This window comes from Esox lucius, chromosome 3 (genome assembly GCF_011004845.1).
Source record: "Esox lucius isolate fEsoLuc1 chromosome 3, fEsoLuc1.pri, whole genome shotgun sequence".
Classification (NCBI taxonomy): Eukaryota; Metazoa; Chordata; class Actinopteri; order Esociformes; family Esocidae; genus Esox; species Esox lucius.
Window position 1 is genome coordinate 31,549,546 of NC_047571.1, and position 22,894 is coordinate 31,572,439.

The 22,894-nt window shown below is 42.1% G+C and overlaps 3 protein-coding genes across 3 annotated transcripts; all 3 read left to right on the top strand.

Moving 5' to 3' along the window:
- The first annotated feature begins 307 nt into the window (after positions 1 to 307).
- LOC105025060 (PX domain-containing protein 1) lies at positions 308 to 4,854 on the top strand. Its single transcript, XM_010895477.3, has 5 exons — positions 308 to 1,051; positions 1,932 to 2,032; positions 2,312 to 2,429; positions 3,302 to 3,419; positions 3,767 to 4,854. Exons 1-5 carry the CDS (start codon positions 802 to 804, stop codon positions 3,909 to 3,911), a joined length of 732 nt encoding a protein of 243 aa, XP_010893779.1. The 5' UTR covers positions 308 to 801; the 3' UTR covers positions 3,912 to 4,854.
- A 2,748-nt stretch (positions 4,855 to 7,602) lies between these two features.
- Positions 7,603 to 10,429, top strand: opn4.1 (opsin 4.1). The gene has a single exon (XM_010895490.2). It carries the CDS (start codon positions 8,430 to 8,432, stop codon positions 9,981 to 9,983), a length of 1,554 nt encoding a protein of 517 aa, XP_010893792.2. The 5' UTR covers positions 7,603 to 8,429; the 3' UTR covers positions 9,984 to 10,429.
- A 571-nt stretch (positions 10,430 to 11,000) lies between these two features.
- LOC105025072 (protein disulfide-isomerase TMX3) lies at positions 11,001 to 21,133 on the top strand. The gene is made up of 16 exons (XM_010895504.3): positions 11,001 to 11,161; positions 11,369 to 11,432; positions 11,734 to 11,776; positions 12,402 to 12,525; positions 14,275 to 14,320; positions 14,426 to 14,506; positions 15,667 to 15,766; positions 17,053 to 17,130; positions 17,325 to 17,391; positions 18,045 to 18,143; positions 19,299 to 19,356; positions 19,524 to 19,577; positions 19,680 to 19,736; positions 20,013 to 20,142; positions 20,262 to 20,330; positions 20,596 to 21,133. The coding sequence occupies exons 1-16, from the start codon at positions 11,125 to 11,127 to the stop codon at positions 20,806 to 20,808; spliced, it is 1,320 nt and encodes a 439-aa protein (XP_010893806.1). The 5' UTR covers positions 11,001 to 11,124; the 3' UTR covers positions 20,809 to 21,133.
- Positions 21,134 to 22,894: the final 1,761 nt, after the last annotated feature.

Genomic DNA, 22,894 nt, shown 5'->3' on the forward strand with positions numbered 1-22,894 from the left:
TGTTGTGTTTGATGGGTTAGGGTTAGCTTGAAGGTTGCAATGGAAAAGTAGAGAAGTCCTAAAGTACAAACTCCAGCCAGGCAAACTCTTTGAATGTATTTGAAAGAGTGCAAAATAGTATTTGAACTTGTGTTCATGTTTAAATGTATTATTTTATCTCCTGCACATTTACACAATAAATTATGCAGTGAGATATCCTACAAGATTAACCCAAGCCTAAGGTGACATGGTTTTACCGTGCTGTGAAGCAAATCCCACTACCCAATCCTCCAATTGGATTATCCTATAAAAATAAGCAGGCACACCAGTCCCACCTGTATCCAGTATGGAAGGACCATAAACTAAATAGCAGAAATGGATTGCCTGTGTGTGAAAATCGTTGGTTTTCCTAATTCTAAACCGTCTTTCTGCTTGGTAAAACTTGGTGTATGTTTCGCAGGGCTCGGTAGTCGTTGGTTTTAGACGAGTGCTTTCCCTGCAGCAAATAGTGGTCTGCTGGAGAGGGGGCGAAATGGGGTGTTGGGGGGAGCAAGCTTCTTAAGAATCACTGTCACTTCTGTAGAAAGATAGTGTACGAGTCGCAGCCATCTGGTCTTTATGGCATTTGTGCCATTTTGATTCAAATGGATATTATACCAACCTATGACAGTGTGAAGGACACTTTCTTTTAAAGCTTTCGAGAAGAAAAAAACCCGATGCAGGATGAAGAATATTAAAGGAAGTACAAATGGCAGATATTTATGTCCTTCAAAGTCGAACGAACAACTTTGGCCTATCGTGGAATGAAATAAAGGAGTGAAAATGACAACAGTTGCTTTTCGGGGAACTTCTCTCATGAACATGTTCATACAGAACTGTTGGGTTGTTGGTACACAGCGAATAATCAGTCCCCGCGGCGAGGAAGAATTCATTGAAGTCCGGACTGAATTGTCGGATAGAAGTATTCTCTATTTGCATAGAACGGACCGCGATCTGGGAAGCTTTCTAAGAAAACTCATGGATGCCTTCCCAGAAGACAGAGGAAGCCCTACACAATCAGCGCTCCTAGATGGTACGTAGCCTGTTAAATTGCAGACTGTCAGCTTCGATTTCAGGGTATTAACATCCATAAAACAATAACCATGTCAGAATTTTTATACATACCCCTGCACTTTAGGGGGCAATTTTTAGGAAGAATTAACAATCTTAAATTTCGTGGTAATTATTAGTACTGGGTTGCATTTGGTGACAGACTGATGTCTGCGACCCATAGATATCCAGGCATTGGATATCTTCCCTGGTGATCCTCTGCCAGACCTGTACTGCAGCCATCTTCAGTTTTGTTTGCTTTAGGGATTTCTGCCTTCAGTCTTGTCTTCATCAAGTGAAAGACAATTGGATTCAGATGCCCAAAAACAAAACACCTTCTCCACCATTTTGAGTTGGTGGGCCAGTTCCTTTTGATATCCACACTTGCCAAAACACTTTCCACTGATTGGTTCATTCTGAATTACTTGTATTATAATGGCCAGCTTGACTTGCACCAGCACTTTGGTCCTCGTCTTGTCAGACACCAGCAACCGACTCCAAATGCAAAGCCTATAATAAACAAACAAATGCATGCCTAGTAAGAGATAGCTTTGAAGCCAACTGACCAAGTAACCTCACATGGGTCAACTATGTACTAACCGTGCTGTTATTCCTAAATGATTCATTCGATATGGATGAAAATGTTCTGAAATCAAAGTTGACGATCGTTGTCGTATTTCAATTAATCGTCGTCGAGTTTTCATCTGAAGTGGTGGTGTGCAGAGCCAAAACAACCAATCACGTGTCACCGTCCACATCCTCATACACAGTATTTAAACTGAACCTGATACATTCTGAAGTACTTAAATATGTGACTGTTCAAGCACACCACAGTACTTCTTGTGTGTGTTTTTCCGCACCAGGACTTGTGAGAATCAGAGAAGCCGCCAAGGCCAATGACATTGAGAGACGATTGGTGGAGGTGGAGAAGCTTCTCCGTAGTGCCATCAACTTGCCCATGAAGGTGGAGTGGCAGTTATTCACATTCAGAGATGATTATCACCCTCGATGACCATTTATAATGCCTCTGCCATTTTGATTACTGTTCCAGTAGGGCAACTGCTTTCTAGTAAGAAACGGGAAGGCGTCGCGTCGAAGTATTTTCATGTGTGGCTTGTGTTGTTTTTATACACTGTAAATTCATTCTGAAGATGATGAGTGTTGCTCATGGTGTTAATTTCTTTATCCTCACCCAGATGACTTGTGTCCTACCCTCACCCTTGACCTTTTGCTCTGTCTGCAGTACTCACGGTCAGAGGCAGTGCTCGCGTTCTTCGAGCAATCTCCACTGGACATGATGATTAGAGAAAATGACATCAGTGACATGGAACCACACTGCCAATGTCCAGTAACAATATCAGGTCGAGATTAGTTTGGTTTAGCGATATATGGGTCGCAATTGTCTTTCACTGTAAACCATTGTATGTTTGATTTTTTTGGTTAAGACAATTTCACCACTCACATTCAAATTCCACGAGGGCAAGCAAATGCTACGTTTTCATTTAGGAAATCTCCACTGCCCAGCTGAAGCCACGTCAAGTTGTTGTTCATGTGCTGACCACTAAAATCAATAGCGTGTAGTCCTATCATGTTGTTCTAGTTACTAGGGACAGACTACACGTGTGTGTGTGTGATGACAGATACAGGAACTAACACTGTGATGTCACTGCCACCCGATCATGGTTTCCAATGGGTTCAACCTCCGACCCCTCAAGACCCCAGTAGTTGTCTGATTGACTGTACATTGGAACTGAACACCGAAAGCAAGATGTCAGAAATGTAAACAATTCGCATGTCCACAGGCCCGGATCCTTGGTCGGCCACTGCCCCTCCAGATAGAATGTGTGCACCCCCAGATTTGTTTCCTCATAAACACTGCAAAAGATATATAGATTGGATATGCCCCCTCATATATAAACAATGCTCACTCAGTCACTTCATCCTGAAGCCGGGCCTGCGTGTCCAGCTCTGCCGTTGTGACCCCGGTTGACAGTGTCCGGGAGTCCCTGTAATTGGCTTAGCGTCGCCAGGGTTGGTTGGAGGTATGTGGGACAGGGCAGCCTTTGTCATTGGAGTGACTAGTGGCAGGTTGGTTGCCTACAAGCTCAATGGGGGCGCACGTTTTGGCAAACCTCTTGGTTTAACGAGCTGTGTGATAGGTCCTGGGGAATGTTCTTTAAGGTACATGTTCCAGTGTTTCCAGAGAGTGTATGTCGTCGTCTTTGTCTTACAGATGTCATGAGGAGCAATGGATTTTGCCTGGCCAACACCGAGACCGTTTTCTATGATAACTGTGTATCGAGGGACCGAGGGAGAACTCTGCCCGCACCTGACCAGGCTGCAGGGTCTGCGTGAGTCGTCAAACATGGCTCTCTTCGTTATATTCCTCACAGGTTTATTTGATCGTATGGATAATTCTACAGTTCAGTACTGTAAAATCGTACTATAATTGACTGTAAATCCATAAATTGTTCACCTAAATATAAAGTGGAACTGGTTTTTACAAATATTTTGGTATGCTAGATGGAAGCAATGGAAACTACTTGGGTTGATATTGTAATTTCTTCTATTTTCTTTAAAAAAATGTTCCTTTCTTTTCTTCTTTTGTCAAACATCAACCTCTGACATGATATTGTCAATGACAATTTAAAGTTTTGGATGTAAAAGTATTTTTATGTTATTTCTCATTGTTTTTCAGGTACAACACCCAGTCTGTTTTCAAAGACACCCTGGACCTTGTTGAGGCGGCATCAGCGGAAGGTTGTGCCGAAGACCAAGAAACGCCTTTCCCTAAGTTAACCTACTACCAACTGTTGACATATGAGACGGATATTCTGGAATGAAAGAGATGGCTGCCATGTTGCTCTAGTCAACCTACTCTTTCACTGGCCTAGTACAAAATGTATAGCTTACAGACAGTTGCTGCTTGATTTAAATAGTTCCTACTTTTTGCCACAGTAATAGTAAGAGAATAAAAACGTGTTAAGATTATAATTTTTTACGTCAATCCCATTCTCAGAACAGATTTAAGAATATACTAAATGTTGCATTGCACTGATAACTAGTCTTTTTTTTATTTTTTATACACCAGATTTGTTTTCCCCGCGTAGTGCAGGCATTCGTTTTCGTTCATCTTACACATATGCTTTTAAATCACGAAGTTAGACTGTGTTTACGGTTTACTTGTTTTCCATGAAGAACAGGGAAATGGATGTGATGGGACCGGAGAGATATAGCGAATAAGTTGAGCAATGGGGCTGGGGCAGCTCAGTCTAATGCCTCCAAAGTTAATGACAGGTGTGAGGGGGTGGCGTCTACCACACCAGACGCCGTTTCCACGGATCTGTACCCCGACCGTACGTCTTTCTGACGTCTGATTTGATTGTCGTGCCAGAATGTGCGGGGTTAAAGGAGGCTGTGTGAATTCTTTGTAGTTGGAGTCTGAACCGGGGCCACATTGTAAAGGACCTCCATGGTTCATAATATAAGCTTCACTGCACTGCCATCCACTGGCCAATCAGGTTCAAGAACAAACCAGACATCGACTGTGTGTTGTTTTGTAATGCATTTAGTCTCAGAGGTCCTGCCATTATTGTTTTTCTTGCCATCCATTGGTTCACAGGTAATTCTGCACTTGATTAATTAGCATTTTGTTTTCTGCAGTATTTCAGGATATGTGTCTGTCCGCATTAATATAATGATGGGAATCAATTTTCTTCCTGATCTATTGTTGGCTTTTTAACATACATGTTGTGTAGTTCATTGAAATTAAAGATTATATTGTAATGGTTTGCAGTTTACTTCTACACTTCACCTTTTTGAAGTGTAAGGTTGCAAAGAGAGGTTCGATACCTGGAAATTTGTGAAGTGTGGTAAATACTAGAAGTTGTGTAACGTATTTTAGAAAAGACAATGTCAGATGACATCTAGTGGCCTTTTGGGGTACTTCAGATTATTACAGGTCATATCACACTGTAACGACAAAGCTGTAAAACATGATCCTATACATATATATAAACCATTTAATTAATGAACACAAGGCTTATACAATGTTAGAAAACATCTAACTCTTTTTAACAGGTGCTTTAGAAAGTGCCACACTTCATCAAGCCAACTTATTTCTCATTTATATAAAACACAAGTCTGCCAGCCAACCTTCAACAGGTTATATCAGGACAAACTGGGAAGAGGAACTTGTCTCCGGAATGAACGAAGCAGGCTGAGAGGAGATCTTAGAGTGCATCCACACTGGTTCAATCCACTGAGAGGAGATCTTAGAGTGCATCCACACTGGTTCAATCCACTGAGAGGAGATCTTAGAGTGCATCCACACTGGTTCAATCCACTGAGAGGAGATCTTAGAGTGCATCCACACTGGTTCAATCCACTGAGAGGAGATCTTAGAGTGCATCCACACTGGTTCAATCCACTGAGAGGAGATCTTAGAGTGCATCCACACTGGTTCAATCCACTGAGAGGAGATCTTAGAGTGCATCCACACTGGTTCAATCCACTGAGAGGAGATCTTAGAGTGCATCCACACTGGTTCAATCCACTGAGAGGAGATCTTAGAGTGCATCCACACTGGTTCAATCCACTGAGAGGAGATCTTAGAGTGCATCCACACTGGTTCAATCCACTGAGAGGAGATCTTAGAGTGCATCCACACTGGTTCAATCCACTGAGAGGAGATCTTAGAGTGCATCCACACTGGTTCAATCCACTGAGAGGAGATCTTAGAGTGCATCCACACTGGTTCAATCCACTTAGAGGAGATCTTAGTGCATCCACACTGGTTCAATCCACTCCAGACATTGTTGTTCACCATTTAAGATGTTTCACTTCCAACAACATGATTTTGCCTAACACCTGCTCTTCATGGTACAAATACCAAACTGCGGAGGGCACCCTACTCCACTGCTTTCCCCGGAGCTCAAACCTGCTAGGCTGTCAATCCGGATTATTCTGGGATTATTCTGTCGATCCGGAAAACTAGGAGTCTCAGAGGCTTTGAACTGATTACCCAAGTCTCAATCAACTACTAATTTCTTCTAACTTAAAAAAATGTTTTACGTTTTGATGAGTTCCCCTCAACTGTGAAAGTAGCCCCCCCCTTCCAAAAAAAAAGACATTGTATGAGATGGAAAGTACTGGTGAAGTCAACATTTTGATATGGCCTGATAGACAAAGGAAAGGGCTACAGTGAGGGCTACATTGGGCTCATCAAAATGATGGCCCAACAACAGAAAAAGGTTGCCAACCATTGGTTTAGAAGACGTTTCCTTGTTGCTGCTTATAAAGCTGCCCAACATGGATATAGAAAAGTTAACAATGTACAGTCACTGAATAATCAATGCAGTATGATCACCTCAAAAAAAACATTCACTTCAAAAGACAACAGGCCTGTCATTGTAGGTGCTCTGTGGGATGAACAGTGGAATGGTGTTCCGTAGACGTGTACTCTGTTGATGTGTTTCTAAGTGTTGCCGTCCCTCCCTCATTTATGATTTATTTTTTTCAAATCAAACACCTGCTTTTCTTGTTGTACCTTGTCGTTTTGGCTTAACGTGGCAATCCACTGAAAATACATGTTGTAACGTTAAGAGTTCAGGTCAATGAATGCTGGAGGATGTGGAGCTAATAGACCTGTTTATCTTCAGCTGTCGGAAAATAAACACCCTGTTCCACATTTCCGCTTGATGCCATATTGATTAGACGCGCGACAAGCACTCAAATGATCCATTCGTGGAAGTTTAATGGGAAAAAACGTTATTCTAAGTAATTTTCCACTTCCTTTGACCCCAGAAAGAGAGACCAACAGCTTCTTGTTCTAAACAACATTTGACGATTTTATTGACCTATAGGTGAAATGTTACCATTATTACAATCCCGTGCATGGAAACGTCCACTCTTAGAGCCATACTCAGTAGATAATAAGCACATCGAGGTTTCTGCATTAGGACCCATATGGAGGCAGAACCAGAAACCAAATGTGTCACCGGAGAGGTGGCAGAGTGGATGAGAGGGTGGACAGTTTGACCCACTAAATGCCAACCTTGGTGGTAGCCGCTAGTTAATATTATTTCCAGAAGTCAGCCACACATGTTTAGTATAAGTGAACGAGGCAATACATTTGATATAACATGACTTGCTTGTGAAATGACGCTGGCAATTAATTGTAATTGCTGGCCCCTCCATGACAGGGAAACGTATAGCCTCTGATGAAGCTGGCAACATAATCAGACATTTCGCCAACATCCAGCGCTGAAATGATCGCATTCACAACAGCCCTAGAGGAATAACAGCCCTCATTAATGCCATCGCAGGTGAAGGCAGTCGCGATAACATACCAGACTTCTCAGTTAAATCTGGGCTAATCCTTTCTGGGCAGGGATACATCTTTTGAGTCCAAATCAACATTCAAGAACCCGCAAGAACCTGCTGAGATGGAGTCATGCAGCTCTGAACCCCAGAGAATGAACGTGGGAGACAGGATCAGAGGTCTATGGTATCGCCTGCTGGTGTGACTGCAAGCCAATCATCCAGGTTGGTTAGTTCCCTGAGCCCCATGTAACAAATTGGAGCAAGCTAACATTAACCCACAAATGTGCGACACTGGTTGCCGCATGCCGGACTTGTAGGGAGAGTAACCGGGACCATTTTTAGATTCACGGAACAAATTTGCCATTCACCAAAGCAGTGTTTCGTAACGACTATAAAGCATTGTGAATGCATCCAGCTTTGTACTGGGCTCTTCACTACGGTAATTACTATCTTCCCATTGGTTCATGTGTGCAGCTTGAGATTGAGTTGAAAATATCTTAAAGGGAAAGTTCACCCAGTTTACCAAATTACGATTTTCCTTCCCATTTATTCTTCAGTCAATGTATTTTTTTTCCATTATGTATTATTTTTTTTACGTGAACTATGCAGGGTTTTTTCTACCATGAATGAGTTGCAACCACCAACATAATACTGAGACAACTCAATATAGACAATCAATGTTAACCAGAGCATGATAATGGAGCAGTCAGGGGTCTGTTCAATAGCCTAGAAATGAATCTATCAATATATATGGAACTGATGGTTTTGGCAGTATGTAGGTAGTCGGTGGGCAAGAAGGGAACCACAATGCTCCCTCGTTGGCTGGGAAGTGAGCCACAGGACTGGTTATAACTAACAGTTATCTCCCCTTTGTAGATTAGTCTGAAGTGAAGTCGTTGAGATAAACTGGCCTGAACCCGCTCTAAACTGGTTGACCGCAGAGGACATCTCTGTTTTTCTACTGTTCACTTTGTCTACCTGTTTTGAATAACAGCAACATTGGTAGTTGTTAGTTCTACAAAAAAAATAATCAGGAGATGGCAAATCACCAATCGACGAGCACAGTCGTTTGCCCACCGGAAGAGCTCAACTGCACAGCGGTTTTTAAGGACCACCTCTCGGCCTCCAGGAACTACAGAGTTCATCGTGGGTCCGTCCATGGGCCGGCCGAGCTGCCAATCCATCCGGACACTTGGCACCCCACCCCCCCCTTTGTTGATGTGCCCGACCATGCCCACTACATCATTGGCTCGGCCGTCCTCATCGTGGGCATCACGGGCTTGCTGGGCAATGCTTTGGTCATCTACACCTTCTGCCGCAGCCGCGCCCTCCGCACGTCGGCCAACATGTTTGTGGTCAACCTGGCCGTGGCCGACTTCCTGATGTCGCTGACCCAGTCGCCCGTCTTCTTTGCCGCCTCCGTGCACCGCCGCTGGGTGTTCGGGGAACGCGCCTGCGAGCTCTACGCCTTCTGCGGTGCCCTCTTCGGCATGTGCTCCATGATGACGCTGACAGCCATCGCGGTTGACCGCTGCGTGGCCATCACGCGGCCACTGGCCTCCCTGGGTGGCAGGAACCGGCAGCGCGCCGCGGTCATGTTGACGGCCTGCTGGCTCTGGAGCCTGGGCTGGAGTCTTCCCCCGTTCTTCGGCTGGAGTGCCTACGTGCCGGAGGGACTTCAGACGTCGTGCAGCTGGGATTACACCACCTTCACGCCATCTGTGCGCGCCTACACCCTGCTCCTCTTCACCTTCGTCTTCTTCATTCCGCTGGGGGTGATCGGCGGCTGCTACCTGGCCATCTTTCGCGCGGTCCGCCGGGCTGGACACGACGTGTGCCGGCTGGACTGCGGCGAGGAGCACAGGACGTACGAGAGGCTGCGCGGTGAGTGGCGCATGGCAAAGGCAGCACTGGTGGTCATCCTGCTGTTTGTTGTGTCCTGGTCGCCCTACGCGGTTGTGGCATTGGTGGCCACGGCCGGCTACGCCCACCTGATTACACCTTACGTGAACTCGGTGCCCGCTGTCATCGCTAAGGCCTCGGCCATCCACAATCCAATAATCTATGCCGTAACTCACCCTAAGTACCGGGCTGCCATAGCACGCTACGTGCCTGTGCTGCGCTGCCTGCTTCGTGTAGCCGACAAGGACCTGCATTCGTCCTTCAGCTCCGACAGCGGGACGCCCTTCGACTCTCGCCGGCCCACTTGTATCGGCCAGTGTTCCCAAGGCACGGGTGTGGTGTCGGGAGCGGGCTTGAGTGTCGGGGCTCGAGCGAACGAACGCTGGGGGCAGACGTGCCTCTCGTCCGTCTCTGACACTGATTCGTACTGGACAGAGAGCGAGACCGACGGCTCCGGCGTCAACTCAGTGCATTTAGGCCAACACTTCTCCGTGGAGATCAGCAAGGATACCGGCATGCCCAATGAACAGTCAGGTGGCGTGTTTTCTGGGCAGAAAAAAGAAGTGTTGTCAGACAACCTCAGAGCGGGCTACGGCAGCACATCGGGCTCCTTGAATATGTTTGAAGGACATGTGCTTGATGCAGGCCTTCAGTCTGATGTCACTGAACTCCTGCTCCTTAGCAACTGAGCTTAAATAGTAATAAGTACACTTAAGTGTGTTAAAATGTATACTTATAACACATTAATTCCCATCTTCCCCCATGTTATCTTATTCATCCTGATTCTTCCTGATTATGTAAAGGTACAATTATTATAAATGATACAACTATTAATTATTTTACAGAGGTTTACTGAGATGTTCTGTAGTGCAATGTATCTCTGATATAAGAAACACAGAATTTGTATTGCTCTTATTTATTTAACTTGCATATTTTGTCACTGCCAGATTTTTCCAAAAAAAAAAAATCCAGAAAAATTATAAGTAGCCACCATGTTGTGAAAACATTAACCCGTTACCTTTAATACATTTATATATAATTTCATTCAATTTGAATGTTCGTGTTTTGGATTTACTTTTCAATCTTCTAATTTGTTTATTTCAATAATAGTTTGCTAAATGCCATTTCAAATAAAATTGCTAGGCTTCATTTTAAATGTACTGCCGGTCTTGCATTTTCAATGTAGCCATAAAGGCAGCAGGATGGTAACATTTGCAACAGCTGTCTTTCTTTAGCTGACTGTACATCAGATAAAAAGTTACCACTCTAAAAGTTCACTAAGTAGACTCAACTACCAATGATAACATTTACTGTAAACTACATCAGTTGTGAAATGTCATTCACAAAATATAACGATGTAGGTATTTTATAAGATACTTCAAAAGGTGCAGAAAGAAGAAAGAAAAAAAGTTCTAAGATGTGTTCACCAGTGTAGGGATGTATCAAAGTAGTACCTAAATGACCAAGTAAAGGGAGGTCATGACCTTCATTGATAAAGAAAACGATCTGTTAAGCTCGCAGGTTAGTTATGAACACACTTTACCATTTGAATTAACTTAACTACTTAGCTCTACATTTGGAACTTCCCAAATCGGTGAACACAGCCGAGTACTTTTACTTCATTTTATTTTTTTACACCTCTACTTCCGAGTTTGATGTTGCATCCAATCACCTTCGTTTTTAAATGGGATTTTATTTTGATAGACAGTCCCGGGACTTGTGGCCCTGTTGCTCACCGCAGCAGCGCAGAGACGGAGAAACGAGGATTCAGATTAGCGAGATCACAAGCGTAAATTGCACATTGTTTATTAGATAAACCATTTAGGGAAAATGACAGCGAATAAAAAGTTATTCCTCGTATCCACAGGTATGAGAGTAAATCGTGTAATTAAGAACTTATTAATAATTAAGTAATAGCCTTGTTGATTAGTCTGTCTTGTGGGATACTAAATGTAGTATGATGCTTCGGTTAATAGTTGAATGTACTTAACGAGCAGAGAATGACTGCTAATTTGTCTATTTTGGTTTGTGTCAGTGGTAACCTTTTAGTAATATTTTCTCTGTATCGCTATAGTTTCTTTTACAGTTTTATTGAATATAGCCACTGCGTCAGCCTATGTTGAAGAGCTCGATGACAGGTAAGTTATTTTTTTAAATATAAATTCGAAAGGTTTAGCTACATGAATCGCTTAGATAATTTATCAAATTTGACCGGTATAAGCTATAACATACACAAATATCGACCATGTAACGGAATATCAAATTAGACTTGTCAGCCACACCACCTGTCACCGGTAGCCGACTACCATCTTCGGTCCGTAGTCGATGAATATAAAGGTAACATGCAGTTCGCCGCCTGTAAAGCATTGTGAAAAGCTCCGTATAAATGTCCATGGAATAGATTTACCTATGCTTGTTATTTCTCTTTCTAATTTGCAGGTTTAAAAACACAAGACGTGCTGATGAGATATGGCTTATAGAAGTAAGTACGAATGTGACGTAAATATATATAGCCCTACATACAGTATATAAAGACCCATAAAGACAATGCATTAAGGAGAATCTGAATTTTAAAAAGGGTTTTATTGCCAAGTAAGTTTCAATACAAACAAGGAATTTGTTCTGGCCGTTGGTGCAGCAATTTATACAAAAGAAATTATTCATGTGTAATTTGGGCTTCATCAGGAGAACAAAAAAAGGGGCATTGAAATACATGTTCCTCACTCTAGTGTGGTCGCACCCACGCATGCACGCACACACAGGTACCATACCGCTTAGGACTGTAGCAACACTTCTATCGCTGTCATGGTAACAGGTACATGTTTGGCATGAATCCAGAAAAAGGAAAAGTTGCCTAAAGCAACATCAGCCTAGCCAGTGCAATTATGATTTATAGTAAAATATATATTGGTTTTATAGCAACAGTAAATTGTTTAATCGTGTGTGTGTGTGTGTGTGTGTGTATAGGCTATACATACTGTGTGTGTGTGCGTGCATGTTTACAGTATGTAGCCTAGGTGTTTTTGTTTCCAGTGTCATATTTCTGAGAGCAGAAGAAAATATGCATTTTACATGACGGTGACAGTGCGACATTTGTCTTGTGTCAGTTCTACGCTCCCTGGTGTACTTTCTGCCAGCAGCTGGACCCAGTGTGGTACGAAATCGGGGCCGAGTTGAAAAGCATGGGGTCTCCAATCAGCGTGGGAAAGGTGGATGCCGATGTCCACAGGAGTGAGTCTGGTGATGAGTTAGGCACATAACGTTAGAAAACGGAACAAAAACACTTAAAATCCATATGATTTCAATGTAACGTGAATACCAGCGAACAGAAATTACTGGAAGGTGGAATTATATCAGAAATGACTGCTATGTGGAATTATATTAAGATAGAAGAGGATGAGTCATTAGCATTTATTGCAATACTTTCTTCACAGTACAGATTCTGTTGTTATATAATACATATCTTTTCTGTGAATTCCGCTCCTGACCTGTAGTTGGTCAGAGGACAAGACAATACTGAGGTACTAGAATGTTAATTGGGAATGTTAATTAAGATAACAGTATTTTGTAGGCCACAAAAAAGAACAAATGGTTCAGTAGAGCATCATGGTTAATGTGCTGTTTGTTCAACCAGTCCTCATTCTATCGTTCAGATCTTCGATAGAGTGTGGAGTGATTCAAATAACTGGTTAAAAACTGTTAAATAACTAGAGCCAAACGGGTTACTAGAGTTACTAGAGCCAAACAAGTTACTAGAGTTACTAGAGCCAAACGGGTTACTAGAGTTACTAGAACCAAACGGGTTACTAGAGTTACTAGAACCAAACGGGTTACTAGAGTTATTAGAACCAAACGGGTTACTAGAGTTACTAGAGCCAAACGGGTTACTAGAGTTACTAGAGCCAAACGGGTTACTAGAGTTATTAGAGCCAAACGGGTTACTAGAGTTACTAGAGCCAAACGGGTTACTACAGTTACTAGAGCCAAACGGTTTAGGGTTTGACTGTACTCCGTCCTCAGACAGCACTGACCTCTACTGGTCTGTCTCTGTGTGGGGTACAGTATACAGAGAGTGTACACACATCTCTGTGATTATATAATCTTGTAATAGTACTATAATCAGGTATTCCTATAGAAAGGTTCAACTACCTTTATCCTACATCGTGTTGCCTATTGGCCTGACATTAGATGAGAAGTTTTCCTAATGTGCGACAAGGCAACCGAGACACGGATCGCCCAGTTAACGTCGAGCCCACAGGGCCAAGATTAGGACAGTTGGTTTGCCCTAATAGGCTTAGGGAAGATTTAAGAGCTGTGTAGACATTCCTACTGTGTGTATGTGTGTGTGTGTGTGTGTGTGTGTACATACGTCTGTTTAAAGCAACATATGGTCTGCCATGCTGGGCAGAAGGGCTAACAGTTTAGTAATCATTTTCAGTGCTGTCAATCTCTTTAGACCATTTCAAATCTTCCAGCATCTGTTCCTATATGAGCGAGTGGTGTAGGTTAGCTATTTAGGCATTGTCTTGCTCTCTCTCTCGCTCACTCTCTCTTGGTCTCTCCCTTGCTGTTAAGCTGTTTCACCTTAGTAGCAGTATTACACCTTAAAGAAAGATCTCTCAGTTCCCCATCTTTGCCTTAACCTGTCAGTCAATTCCCTGTACATGAACTATATCAAGATAATTTACAGTCATGTGAAAAAGTAAGTACACCTGAGAAGTTGTCCTTTTCATGCATATTTGAACACAGGGATATATAACCTTCACTTCAATACTATTGACAGATAAAGGTAATCTAATTTAATAAATTACACTTAAAGATTACATTTTGCAATCATTTGTTCATCAAAAACCAACAGAAATATTATTTCATGATGAGGAATAATTATGCAGAACATTATAATTGCATTCAGTCATTCATCAGTGCCGAAAACGACAGCAGAATCCTTTCTTGATTTAACATTTTATATTTGTCTTTCAGGTTTGGCAAAAGAGTTTCGAGTGACTGACTATCCCGCTATAAAGTTGTGAGTTATTCACTTCTTCAGTATGTTTGCCAAAACATCGCTGCTACATGCAAACGCTCTACGGAGCACACAGCCAAGTTGTCCGTGTCATTCTCTGTTGGATAGGTGGAAGGATGACCTGAAATACAACTATAGAGGACCCAGAACCAAGGAGGCCATCATGGACTTTGCAGACAGAGTTTCAGGGTAAGATGGAGACTGGCAGTTTATGCTCCTCGTCTGACAAAAGCAGGCACATTCACAGGTAAGGCTCAACTCACTCTGTTCCGGTCCTGCGGGCCACCTCATAATCCTCAAGTCCAAGCTCAAAGGCTTTGGTGACGGGGCATTCTCAAGTGTTGCTCCTAGACCCTGGAACTCTCTCCCCAAAACCACCCGTGACTCTGAGACTATCCCCATCTTCCAGCAACGTTTCAAGATACATCTTCTCAAAATCGCCTACCCCTAGCCGTGCCCAATCCCACTCTCTCAATCTCCTTTGTTTTCTCATTTCATCTTAAATTTTTTTTTGTTTCTGCACCATGTCCATTTTGTAAAGCGCCTTAGGGTCCTTGAAAAGCGCTATATTTTCATGAATGCCCCTCCCAATTGGCATGTGCCCGTCCGTCTCCGTGACGTGGGTCACTCTGACCGCTCAGCCGCTTCATGTTCCTATACCATAACCTTTATTCTTGAAATGTAAAATAGTAAATATGTACAGGCTTATACAGTAAACAAACAATGGGCTATTCTTTTCAAATACACGTTTCAGGCATGTAAGGCTGTAGAGTTAGAGGAGACAGTATGTCTCATTCTAACGCACTGCAGCAGTACAGAGGAAACATGGTTTGGACTGCCGGACCATGTATTGGGTCATTATGAACCAGGTTCTCATATTAGCTACACATTTCTATTGTCTTGCTTCCTGCTGTGACCAATTCCAAGTGTGTAGTCCCAGTACAGCTATCCTATTATCTACATTATCTTGTTTAACATTTGTTGTGAGCGTAGTTTTAACGGGGCTGACAGCTTCAGCATTTTTCTATTGTATAGGTGATTATGTTGTGTACATCATTTCAGTGAACTTATCTGCTGCATGTTAATGAACTCTCTCTCTCTCTGGTGTGAAAGTCTGACTGCACCCTATGGAAATTCTTCATGCGTGTTAATTTTACTTCTGACAAGTGATGTTACAGTGAGACGTTTCATCTTTGCACTTTTAAACCGACAGCACGAGAACTCATCAAACACTCACTTGACGACACACCCTCTCCCCTCGAACCACTTGTCTGTCGCGCTTTCCGACAGTGTCTCTCTCTCTCTCTCTCTCTCTCACTGTCACTCTTCCTGTCCTTCCTTTGTCTTAGGCCTGTGGTGAGGGCACTGCCGAGCCAGCAACTGTTTCAGAACGTCATGAGTAGACACGACGTTCTCTTCGTCTATGTTGGTGGGACGTCCGACTTGAAGGTATGGGTACACCTGCGCCTAACACACACACACACACACACACACCTGCCCCTAACACACACACACACACACCTGCGCCTAACACACACACACACACACACACATGCGCCTAACACACACACACAGACACATGCGCGCACACACACACACACACACCATTGTCTAAACCCTAAACCTAATCCGTTGTCCTTTACCTCTACCCTAAACATAACCCCAGTAATCTACCACGTATGCTGGAACTTTAGAGCTCACACACCCCATCATGCTTCACAGTGGGGATGGTATTATGTTCACTATAGGCCTTGTTGACCCCTCTCCAAACATAGCGCTTATGGTTGTGACCATAAAGTTCTATTCTGGTCTTGTCATTCCAAATGACAGTGTGCCAGAAGCTGTGAGGCGTGTCAAGGTGTTGTCGGGCATATTGTAACCGGGCTTTTTGTGGGATTGGTGCAGTAAAGGCTTCTTTTTGGCAACTCAACCATGCAGCTCATTTTTGTTCAAGTATCGTCCTATTGTGCTCCTTGAAACAACCACACCGTCTTTTTCCAGAGCAGACTGTATTTCTCCTGAGGTTACATGTGGATTTTTCTTTGCATCCCAAACAATTCTTCTGGCAGTTGAAATCTTTCTTGGTCTACCTGACCTTGGCTTGGTATCAAGAGATCCCCAAAATTGTAACTTCTTAATAAGTGATTTAACAGTACTGGCTGGCATTTGCAAGGCTTTGGACATGTTTTTATATCCTTTTCCATCTTTATAAAGTTCCATTACCTTGTTAGGCAAGTCTTTTGACAGTTCTTTTCTACTCCCCCTGGCTCAGTATCTAGCCTGCTCAGTGCATCCACGTGAGAGCTAACAAACTCATTGACTATTTATACACAGACACTAATTGCAATTTAAAAAGCCACAGGTGTGGGAAATTCACCTTTAATTGCCATTTTAACCTGTGTGTGTCACCTTGTGTGTCTGTAACAAGGCCAAACATTCAAGGGTATGTAAACTTTGGCTCAGGGCCATTTTGGTAATGTTATCATTATGATATAAAAAGGAGCTAAATAAATGTGATAATAAATGGCTTCACATGATCACTAACCTTAAATAAATCAGTCATTTCATGATCAGTCATGTTTCCAAAATCAATGCCAGAATTTCACAATTTCTGCCAGGGTATGCAAACGTATGAACACAACTGTATATGTAGTAAAAACAAGATCAAACACACTCTCACATCTTTGTTGTCGACTGGGTTTGAGGTGTCCTTCCTTTCTCTTCTGTCCCCCTAGGAGAAGTACTTTTCTGCAGCCAAGGAACTTATTGTGCACACTTATTTCTTCTCTGCAACCAGGCACATTTTACCCAAGGTAAGTTTACAGGTATTGTATATAGTATTTTAGAATGTTTTAAAATGTTGCTTGACAGGCACAGGAGAAGACGGGGAGATTAATTAGAAGGATACAGCTCAAAAGTGAGGTGGGATTGAACCTCTGCCTCCAGGGGCTTGGACATTGAGCTTCAGTCATGTATTCCCCTAAGTGAGTGAGGTTTCTCTCCTCAGGCAGTTACTCTTGAGGAATACCCAGCTGTGGTGGTATTCAAGGAGGGCACCTACTTCCTTTACAATGGTAAGAGACCGGGGTTGCATTGTAATCCCAAGTGGGAAAAATACTTCAATACTTCAATTAACGTGTTTTGCATTTCACAGAGGTACATCAGCGAAATGTATCCTGAGGGTATTGAAGAGGAATTATACAGTAGTACGCATAATTGAGCAATAAGGCCCAAGGGTTTATTGTGCATGACCAGTATACTGAACCACGACTAACAGTTGTTCTGGAACACAACTCGTGACACCGAGGTTAGCTGTGGTATATCGGCAGTATAATACAAACTCCTGAGATGCTTTATTGTGATTTTAAACCAGTTACCAGCAAAATTAGGGCAGTAAAAAGGGATGTAACGTCCAAGGTATACAGTCTCACATTTGTTTTCTTCTTTTCCTTTTACCTAGTAGATTCCACGTATTCACTCCCTCTCACATGTGTAAAAGCATTGGCTTGATGCAATGACGCTTGAAAGGAGCTTTCACACCCGTAATCCCTTCCTTTAAATCCTAGAATACTCCAGAAAACATTACTTCATGCACAGTACCTAGGTGGTTTATAATCTATCAGGAATGTTTTTACCTGCATTTTTGTGTGGTTTTGCATCTCTCCTCTATGGTTAACATTCCCTGACAAGTAACTATCTTGTATATATTATTTATACTCTCTCTTAGAACAACAGGATGGGGAACTTGTTTCTTGGATCAATAGAGAACGTTTTCTCAGTTACCTCACATTTGACAGTTACACCTTGTATGCAATGGGAGATACAGGTATGACAATCTCACACACACACACACCAAACTTAGAGGCTGTGCCAGGAAATTACTTTCCAGGTGTTAGAAGTGGTCTTATGAGCACAAGGTGACAATGTTCAATATTCAGTGTGAGTGTACAAACTAGTGATTGGCGTTTATCCAGTGACATTCAATCCATGATTGATGTTTAACCAGTGACATTCAACCAGTGATTGACGTTTATTCAGTGACATTCAACCAGTGATTGGCGTTTAACCAGTGACATTCAACCAGTGATTGACGTTTATCCAGTGACATTCAACCAGCGATTGACGTTTAACCAGTGACATTCAACCAGTGATTGGCGTTTAACCAATGACATTCAACCAGTGATTGACGTCTAACCAGTGACATTCAACCAGTGATTGGCGTTTAACCAGTGACATTCAACCAGTGATTGACCTTTAACCAGTGACATTCAACCAGTGATTGGCGTTTAACCAATGACATTCAACCAGTGATTGACATTTAACCAGTGACATTCAACCAGTGATTGGCGTTTAACCAATGACATTCAACCAGTGATTGACGTCTAACCAGTGACATTCAACCAGTGATTGGCGTTTAACCAGTGACATTCAACCAGTGATTGACGTTTAACCAGTGACATCCAACCAGTGATTGACGTTTATCCAGTGACATTCAACCAGTTATTGACGTCTAACCAGTGACATTCAACCAGTGATTGACGTTTAACCAGTGACATCCAACCAGTGATTGACGTCTAACCAGTGACATCCAACCAGCGATTGACGTCTAACCAGTGACATTCAACCAGTGATTGACGTTTAACCAGTGACATTCAACCAGTGATTGACGTTTAACCAGTGACATTCAACCAGTGATTGACGTTTAACCAGTGACATTCAACCAGTGATTGACGTTTAACCAGTGACATTCAACCAGTGATTGGCGTTTAACCAGTGACATTCAACCAGTGATTGACGTTTAACCAGTGACATTCAACCAGTGATTGACGTTTAACCAGTGACATTCAACCAGTGATTGGCTTTCAGCTCTCTCAGTGTGGCTTTAATAAGTCTAGGGGAAATGACAGCCTGTGTGTATTGCGGTGTTTTCTAAACCCTGTCCAGAACGGCTTTGGTGTTTAATTGGTGTTCTTCACCTTAGGCAAAGTGGTGGTTATGGCTGTATTGGATGAGAAAAAACCTACCAAGGACAGTATACGGTATGAGAATCCCTCTTGTACTGTAACATGAACCTCAAACACACACATCTCGCTACAGGTCAAGGTGCGCGTGCCCAAGTTCAAACTTACAAACCCACCACTGTTCCTGTGATAAATATTGCCCCTAAATGTCTGTCCTTAACATGCTAATATTATCTCTTAACCAGGTATAAGACCTTGATGCAGAGAGCAGCCACTGAATACAAGGACTTCTACAGCAGGTGGGTTGACCCAAAACAGACCAGAAATGTGTAGTACTACCTGAGTTTCACATTTTGGTTTTGCAAAACATTTTATCTGTAACAAACGCAATGTTTTCTCAGGGAATTCCAGTTTGGTCACATGGATGGAAACCTGTACATCAATGGGATTATAATGGAGTGAGTGGTCTTCTAACTGTTCTCCAATTCTTTTAATCTTAGAAAACAGCCTTTTTTTCTTTACCCAAAAGAATCTGCATTTAACATAAATATATACAGGACTGTTAAGTTTGTAACTGAGCCAGGCAATGATGTTTGTCCAGGACCTTACCTGCCTAGTACCCACTGAGGCAAGGACGCTGAAAATGTTTAGAAAATACATCTTTCAAATGATCTCGCTCAGTGGCTCAGTGTCTTCTGAGCGTGTTGACAAGAGCCTAATGTGTATGTTGACAGTGAACTGGCCATGCCCGCCATCATAGCGCTCAACATGTCTAACGACGGATATTTCCTGCCACCCAACAAAGTGGAGACAATGGAACAGCTGGTGAAGTTCCTCGACGCTGTGTCAAAGGGCCGGATCAGGGTCAGCATACAAAATTTAAGTCGGACCATGTAGATTAGTAGTTTTGTCCTTGAGGAACGCTGTCATTGAGGAAGTTTCAACTTTCATAATTTAATTTCTTATTCATTTCTTTAAATCAGCTCCAAGGAGGGAATGGTTACCTTCAACGCATAAAAAGGATGGTGTTCAACACCAGAACGACTGTTACGGTGAGAAAACACCAACAAACCAAAAAAAAGGCTTTTACTTGAACCTAGAATGTATACTTTTCTTGTTTGTATTTTAAAGTACATCTTTGCCCGACCAGAAAGCTCTAAACCGTGGGTATACAGTTCTCAGTGTTCAGTTCGCTCACTCTTCAACAACCCAACCATCATCTCTCTCTCACTCCTGTTTGTCTTTTTCTCCCCCTCTCCTGACCCAAATGTTTTCTCTCTCCACCATTCCTGACCTCCTCCCACCACTCTTCTTCAGACCATACTAACCGAGGCGCCCCTCCTCGGCGCCCTCCTCTTCTTCGTATTTGGCTTTGTCGGGAGCACCTTTTGTTTCGTCCTTTACAAGTCCTGTGAAATGGTAAGATCGAGGATGAGGGAGGAGAGGGAGGAGGCAGAGGCACTCCAAAGTCCCGGGAGAGACAAGAACACGGAAACAAGAAAGAATCCGTCGGAGAAGAAGGCTGATTGAATCTGAAACAGGACGTCTGCCATTTCTGACCCTGAAATATTTTTTTTACTGAGCTGCCCTCTCGGCCAGGTTTTCCTTCATAAAATAGGTTATGGCTTTTACTGAACTTCTTTGAAAATGAAATGTTAAATAAAATAACCCCCTAGTCTCGTTAATAACAGTAGGTCCTTGAGTAGATCTAAGACAACTAAATGGGTTTTGGCAATATGGTAATAACTAAAATTGTCTTCTGATAGGTTGGGTGGTTTTACTTGTTATTGCTTCAACCAGTGTTGTATTGGTATGTTGTGCTTGAAAATAAAAATAAAACACACTCTATACTATACTTTCAACGCTTTTTTCTCTTTTGGCATGTTCAACAACAACTTCTCTGAAATACTTGATTCCCCAGCTATCCGAAGCAGGGAAATATCCTTTGTTATTTTTTGTTTTCTTTGTATTACATTTTATTTAAAATGTTTAATGTATATTGATACAATATTTTAACGGATTATTTTTAGTAGGGTTTATAACATATTGATTCAGCCACAAGCATGTTTGTCAGTGGATGGTCAGGGGACAAAACATAAAAACAAATATTCATAATTTAATGAACAACAGCTAAGCCCAACAAGATAGTATTATATTATAATAATTTAACACCATTATAACTGAGACAATAAACATTTTTGCCAAATGTAACAAAATGTGGGTTAATGATGGCTCTTGCCAACATTTCACCGATTGGCCAGATGATGGTGCTATCACACTCAATTGGATGTTCAAACTTCCCAAGGTCAGGTCTCACCCAGTTTTAACAGAAGTCATGAGGTTAGGTAGAAACGGCATTTCTAAACGATTAACATTGACGTGGGCGTCACCTGGAACAATTCATAGAAATCAGTCAACAATCTTCACGTTGTGTGACTTGATGCGCACGTTTCTAACGCTCAAATCCACAGTGTCGCTATATTTGAAGCACTTTGTATCTATTGATATGTAAGTCTCGAAGTGATTACATTTGACATTTGGTAATATTGTCGCTAACCCGCGCGGTATTTCCGATGCCATTGCAAAAAACTAGCAAACACTTTGGCACAGGAGTGAGGTGCCTTGGTTGGGGAGACCATGGGGAACCACATATACAATTGTTACTACTATGTTCAACTGTGTCGCATTTTATCATTGTCACTGAAGGACTGTGAAACGCCCGATGAATGTGTCCATAGATGTGGACCCACTGGCTTTCTATACTTCAGTTTGACTTTCAAGATATTGCATTTTGGGGTCGTTTGTAAATGTAGGTTACTTTGTTTCAGTCAAAATTCCAACATGCATTCATCCCTCCATTTTTCTGATTCAGCTTCTTTCATTCAATGGCATTGTTTTGGTGAACAGTTCATAATGACCCGTGATCCAATGACTGCACAGGAAACTCCACCACAGAATGTTCTAATCTGACCTACACTAAGTGATGTTTCAATAAACAGTGAACAACATTGCTGGTTTGGATTATTTATGATGCCCATACAATGTTTCACATTTACAATACATAATATCAGCGATTTATCCTTACCATAGAGAAGCCAAAAATACATAAAATAAAAATGTACAATCATTTTGATTCAAACCTAAGTTAAAATGTAAATATCCTAGTCAGTTTTAAAGGCATGTCACACTCTCTCAACTTTTCCTAAATAAGTCTATTTAACACACGTGTCATTAAAATTATTAAATTACAAGCAGAACTTTTGGTTTTTGTTAGTTTTAAGGGAATATTATTATCCTATGGCACTGAAAATGTAATTAAATAAAATTATTTCACAGTCTCATGGTAATCTGTGGATTTATATATTGGATCAGAAAGATTGGATGGTGAGGTTTCCAAAACAATTTCCAGTAACTCTCAGCTGGCAGGACCCAAAATAGTCAGGAATGTCAACAAAGGACCAGTAAAAAAAACCAAACAGTATGAATATCTACTCTACCACTGTAAATCCCTCTATATGATAGCATTTAAAGTCTACAGATGCCAGATTTCTATTTCTGTTTCTGTTGGAGACTTGAATATTAAGTCTCACGGTTTGATAGCGTTGTTTGATAACAA